The sequence below is a fragment of the Phaenicophaeus curvirostris genome, chromosome 20 (genome assembly GCF_032191515.1).
Source record: "Phaenicophaeus curvirostris isolate KB17595 chromosome 20, BPBGC_Pcur_1.0, whole genome shotgun sequence".
NCBI lineage: Eukaryota > Metazoa > Chordata > Aves > Cuculiformes > Cuculidae > Phaenicophaeus > Phaenicophaeus curvirostris.
Genome location: NC_091411.1, coordinates 12,418,035 through 12,424,034, shown reverse-complemented (window position 1 = coordinate 12,424,034; position 6,000 = coordinate 12,418,035). Strand labels below are relative to the sequence as shown.

The 6,000-nt window shown below is 43.1% G+C and overlaps 1 protein-coding gene across 1 annotated transcript in view; it reads right to left on the bottom strand.

The window, feature by feature from the left end:
* Positions 1–865: 865 nt before the first annotated feature.
* The window catches only part of GAPVD1 (GTPase activating protein and VPS9 domains 1), a 28,999-nt gene continuing 23,864 nt past the window's right edge, over positions 866–6,000 (bottom strand). The window contains exons 26-27 of the mRNA XM_069873439.1: positions 5,322–5,519; positions 866–4,617 (exon numbers count right to left, since the gene is read on the bottom strand). Coding sequence (XP_069729540.1) covers positions 4,477–4,617; positions 5,322–5,519 — 339 coding nt within the window. The 3' untranslated portion in view covers positions 866–4,476. The remainder of the gene's footprint in view (positions 4,618–5,321; positions 5,520–6,000) is intronic.

The following is a 6,000-nucleotide window of genomic DNA, read 5'->3' as shown; positions in this document are numbered from 1 at the left end:
CGCGCCAGCATCCCTCCGGCACCAGGAGCAGGACGAGGGTGCACAGGAATGGGTTCACCTCCAGAGGGCTGCAGGCTGGAGCTCCCCTCGGCAACTTCCAGGTATGTGATTTAATGAAAGCCACAATAAGAAGTGAAACAATTAGAATTTCTGCCTCATTATCATGGTAATCTTATCAGTCGGATAATGAGGTATTAATGGAGATTTAATGTGCCTCTCATAACAGAATCCCTTGGAGAAAACACATAAGGAAATTGCTGTAAATCCACTTAATGATGGAAAGGTCCCCAAACACCATATTCCAGAGGATGAAAAATGCTGGATGCAAATGAGAGAGAATCAAGGTCAATAACACTGCGGGGACTGAGCTGAGGGCCGCACCGCTGCGCATCCGCCCTGGTCCTGCCGCCTTGCCCGCCCCATCGCGCTGGGCAGAGAGCGGATACCAAGATCCTGCTGCTGTGGGGCTGATGCGAAGGCTTCTTAAGAACGAAGACGGCTGAAGCACAGTCCTTGCAGGCCTGAGCACCCAATCAAGGCATCGATCGGCACACAACGAAGCACAGGACAGAGCCTGTGGCTGCGATGGTGTCATGGCAGCAGGGAGACATTTCTCACCTTGAGCCACCAGGACAGGCAAGATGTGTGATTAAATAAATACCTGGAAAGCTCCCATTAACTGCATTGCATTTCTTTTTTGCCTCTGCCCCCTCCTCCCCGCAAGCTGCCAGGGCAGACGCGAAAGGCCCGAGGACACAGCGTGGTGGGTGCAGAAGCCACGCGGAGGTTGCTCACACCTGCAATGCCATCTCCAGCACAATCGCTGCTCACATCGGAACAAGGCAGAAACATGAAGCCCAGGCAGTTAAACTGCTCTCCTTTTAATCAGTTTTTACAGAATAATACATTAATAATCACGTTAAAGACAAGATGGGTTTCCTGTATACAAGATTGTGCAAGCTCATTAATTTAGATTTATAAAGGCTTTACCAGTTTCAAAGAGGAGAGGCAGTACAAAGCTTTTAAATAGAGGTAAAACACAAGTAAAAGGTACAGAACACACACTACTAACTCAGCAGAGATTAATTCTCAAGTAGTACAGGCTCAACCAAGTCACCAGCTGTTACCCAACCCAGAGGATTCTTTCCCTCCTCATCCACCGCTTTCCTGCTGCTCCAGCTCTCCCGCCACGCTGCCAGCTGCACCGCAGCACGGCCGCACAAGTTCTACTCGTGCCAAGCACACAAGCTCACTCTCCTGAAGCTCTGCTGCCGCACAGGCCGCTCGGCCCCTTGGCCCCTTCCTCACACACCGCGGCAGCGAGATCTCGAACTTCTGCCAGATTTGGCTCAACAGAACACGAATGTTTTCAAGTGATACGAACCAACACTGTGCTCACCAGAAACTCACCTACAGGAAACGGGATCATGTTCGTGGCTTTTTTTTCCTGAAATTTATGGCAGTTACATTCAGCATTTGGTAGTATAAGGTCTTCAAAACAAAATCTCTGAAACTCAAACACTAATAGGGGATACACGTTCCCATTCTCCTCAAAGAGGATTTAAAAAAGCTGTAAAGAGAAATCTCATTTAGGGTTAGGAGCAAAAAAGGGATTTCCTAGGGATGAAAAACCCGCCCTTTCCTTTCAAGCCTCAGCCCACAGAAGGAAAACCCCACCTCTGTGACACTAACAAGTGTAACCACGCATCGTTTAGGTTGGCAGTTCCTCCAGAGGCACCAGCACCCAGCACCAAGGGCAACGAGCGAGCCTCAAGCCCATGACTGCAATCTGCTCCTAACGACCGCTCCCCCTTCCCCCAAAGTGTTCCATTCATCCGTCAGTGGTTGTAGTAATTTAACAACAGAAAGCACCAAGCTTATGGCAACAGGTACATGGCTGGCTGGTGCCTTTTGGCAACAGTTCTGTTAATTTTGGTCCTTATGCATGGTCTTCTCACCTTTACTATTCCACACGAAACCCTAACAATGTCACTTCCTAAACATGTATGTAACCTAGCATTTGAAAACAAAATGTTACGGGACACAGGGGAAAACAGTACAAGGACATTACAGGAAAGTTTTTAACTCTTTGGAAAGCCTAATTCTCTAACTACACCTATCAAGACCACAGAGTAGGCTGAAAGAAAGAAGCAAAGGACCATCTTGCTATGAAGACTCTCAACTCACCTGGGGCTCAGTGAAGCACTCACGGGGTTTAAAATAACAATAATAATAATAGGCTCCAGTTCGTTTAAGTATCTTTCTACACAAAAAACCCAAAATGATAAAAATTGTGAAGGAAATGGTTCTTGCCCCTTCCATAACGAAGAGCAAATCAGAAAGACCCAATGGTGCTGCTCAAATCCTGCTTGCCAGGTTTGCAAACAGCAGCAACGCGCAGGGTGATCACCAACTCCAGTGTCTCTGTGCGTTCTTCAAGGATTTTACTAACTCTTCTCAACCAAAACCCAAGCTGCAGGACTACAAGAAATTTCATACATCGGTCTTAACATCTCAGATATTCAAGTAATAATTAAATATTCCAGGACACTTCAATATCAATAAATTTCTATTGCTTTTAGATATGATCTGGCCATATCTTCAAGGGTGCAATTGTGCTTCGCTGCTGAGTGTTATTGGTCAGGGCTGTGCTTGCAATATTAAGTTAGGTGTTCAGCACCAAAAGCCCATCAAGGCTAAATATCCAGAATATTGCAGTGCTATAGACTGAGTTACCTCAGTAAGGCAGGTCAGAAGGATTCTGTTTCTACTGAGTATTGCTCCTCCACACAATCAAGTCTCTTAACAGAGGAGAAAGACTATAAATAAAAAAGTTACTGTCCCACCCCCTCACCTGTGATTAGTTTGGCAAGAATGCTACACTGCATTACATTAAATTAGAGTCCTAGAGAGTTAAGTTTCTTTCATTATGCCTTGACAAGTAACACAGCCAAATCAAGCACTTGGCATTTTACACAAATTGCTCTAATTTCAGTTAACCGAATGATTTATCCCAAGTACTAGTTGCTTCCAGGTTTTAATCATCAAAACGCACACACAGATAAATCAATCATACTTTGAAAAGAATGCAAGAAAGATTTTGTTTGCTTTACAGACACCGAATCTTAATACATCCCCCAGTCAGAAGTGCAACGAACACTCTGGGAAGAGCGAGAAATAATACTGACACGAAAAACTTAACCGCTCGCTGTCCCTTTTCACTGGAATTCTCACTAAAAAAGAACAGCGAGGGCTTATACACAGCTAGCAACCACTGGCCGTCATTCAGACCGTTTCACTCATGAAAACCCATGCGGTGGTGTGCATAAAAACTGCCAGTTTAAGGGAAAGATGGGGCAAGACATCCACAAAACACCCTGAACTGATGTCATGATATGTTTCATAAAGAACAGTGTTATATTTTAAAACATTCCGTATGAACAGTAAAACTCGCACTGCTGCATAGCAGACAACATGGAGAACATTTAGTAAAAACATTCACTGAAACCCCTGGCGTATGTATTTAATGTCACTAATCAAAATATATATTACAGCCCAGGTTCTGTTAGGGATCTCTCTTTGGGGTTTGTACAGTATACACAATATCTCAGAAAAAAATTTTACAGTAAGCTATTTTATTTCTCCTTTTTTATATTATTTATCTATTGTAACTTACAGTCCCTCTCCTCTATATATCCCAACCTTTAGAACACCCTAATGCCCTACCCAAAAAGTGTTCAGCTATCTAATAAGCCCTGTCTATTATAAATTCCAGTTTTAGAAATTTCAGTAATCTTAATTACATTTTAATAAATAGTTCAGTTTGCCCTTTTTTAATCTTAGCCTTTCGAGGAAGTCCTTTCATTACCAAAACACAGTATGTCACAACCTGTCAGAGGTCAGAGAGGCTTTTGCTTGTTTATTCAAAGGATAATGAGTCCAAAGATAATTGCAATGCATTAAATATAGGTATATAATATTTACACTGTCCTCTCAGATTTTAAATTTAGGTGAAATACAATCGATAACTAATGTCAGCTACTACAAACTTTCAGTGTGGCTGGTGTTTTATTAATAAAAGGTGTTCTTAAGCTAGAAAGTACACTAAGTGGTTGCCCTGATTCTTGTTTCAGTTTTCTATTAGAAATTAAATGAAATTAATTATTCACATGAGTAAGAATTCAGGAAGAAGGGTGGTGGAAAAAGCATGAAGAATTTTCTGCATGTTTTGAGATTCCAAAATACCTGAAAACTGTGGTCCCTTTGCAGTGCCGGTATCCATAGGGGAGAAAAACGCAACCGAAAGAAAAGAGTAAAACCTGTTAAATTAATTTGATTAGTAAAGGTGTGTTTTAAAATGCCTCAATTCTGTACAGTATTATACAAGGAAAGTCTCTTCTTCAGCTTTTGCAGCTGTTGTACATTCTTACAGACTCTTCTTCTGCTAACAGTCTGCCCACACATGTGCTGTTTGAGTTACTTGCGATCGTCAATAGTTTTAATGAATTCAACTGCTGCCGTGAACTGCATCCACCAGTACGATTCTTCTCCAGATAAACAGTTGGCATAGAAACTACTAATGTACTGAACGGTGGATAGCAAGCAAGGTGGGTTTGCCTGAGGGTTAAAGAAGAGAGAGATACTCACAGCTCGTTTGCAAAGCTAAACATAAAACATTGCAGGAGACAGAACAGCAACACAATTCCATTTGTACAGGGATCCGCACACATCCATAATACATGATTATGTAACATATCCGTAGGGTAGTGACTGCTCACCCATTTCACACGCTCGCAGTACATCAGACTCGACAAAGGGAGCATTTTTCCAACAAGGAAAAATGACTAGCAGGCCAAAAGAAAGAAGGGCAATACTGGCAGAATCTATCAGAGTCCTCAAGGATTTGAACACATGGGAAAGCCCATCGTTTTGGCACCTGACGTATGACAGACCCTTCTCCAAACACACAGATGCCTAAAAGGGTCAGCAACACAATGCATTTCAGTCCCAGCGTGGATCTGGGTCCTGAAAGAGGACTTTAAGGAGGCAGAGATGACAGATGCTGCGGGACGCCACTCAAGAAAACCTCCACACACAACACCTGCACCACTATTTCCTTAGTTCCAAATGCAATACTTGCTTGTGTTCGAAAACCATAACTGTGACCACATTTCTCATGTTTCTATTTAAACTTGCTGAATTAGATCTGGTCTGGAGTCTAGCGCGCTCCCAGTTACCCAAATACATTACTTTTCACCCTAAAATTTGCTTGTTTATTACAAGAATTAGCTGGGGTTTGTAATCTTTGCAAAAGAACTTACCTTTATAAGGACAAAGACCAGAACGGGCACAAAATCATCTGCCCCAGGTACCGAATCTTCATTTGCCAGACTGAGCAGGTTCATGATGGTTGAGCACATTCGCAGGATACACTGCACTTTGTCTCGGGGGGTTTTATAAGCACTTATTGTGCGGATTTCAGACTGTGCAGATGGCCACGGTGCCTCCCGGAGATATACCTAGAAAAAAACACAATATGCTGCCAGTTCTTGCTTGCCAGGCTACTACTGTACACCACAGAGGAGCTGAAGCACCAGAGACCTGGAAACAGGAGCAGGGCTTCAGAGAAATGAGAAGCTCTAAGTCATGGTGGTTACATTATGCTCACAGTGAAGGTGGCTTTCTGCTGTGTTATTAATAAAAATTACAAGGAGCCAGCACTCTGTGTGCAACGAAGATAATTAGCCCTGCACTTCTGACTTTCCCAGGACACACTTTTGAATGCAGGCAGAGCTGTATGTCCCAATCTTCCATACCAGCAGCTTTATGCACACTCACCACTTTGTGTCATACAGCTCAAACACTGAATTGAGAACTTGGAAAGCTGCACACGTCCAGCCTCTAACACGCTTCTTAGCTTTTGGTTATCCCTTTAACCATGAGAAACGCAAAAGCACTGGGCAAATTCACAGATCTGCAATGTTCCATTAAATTCTGGCT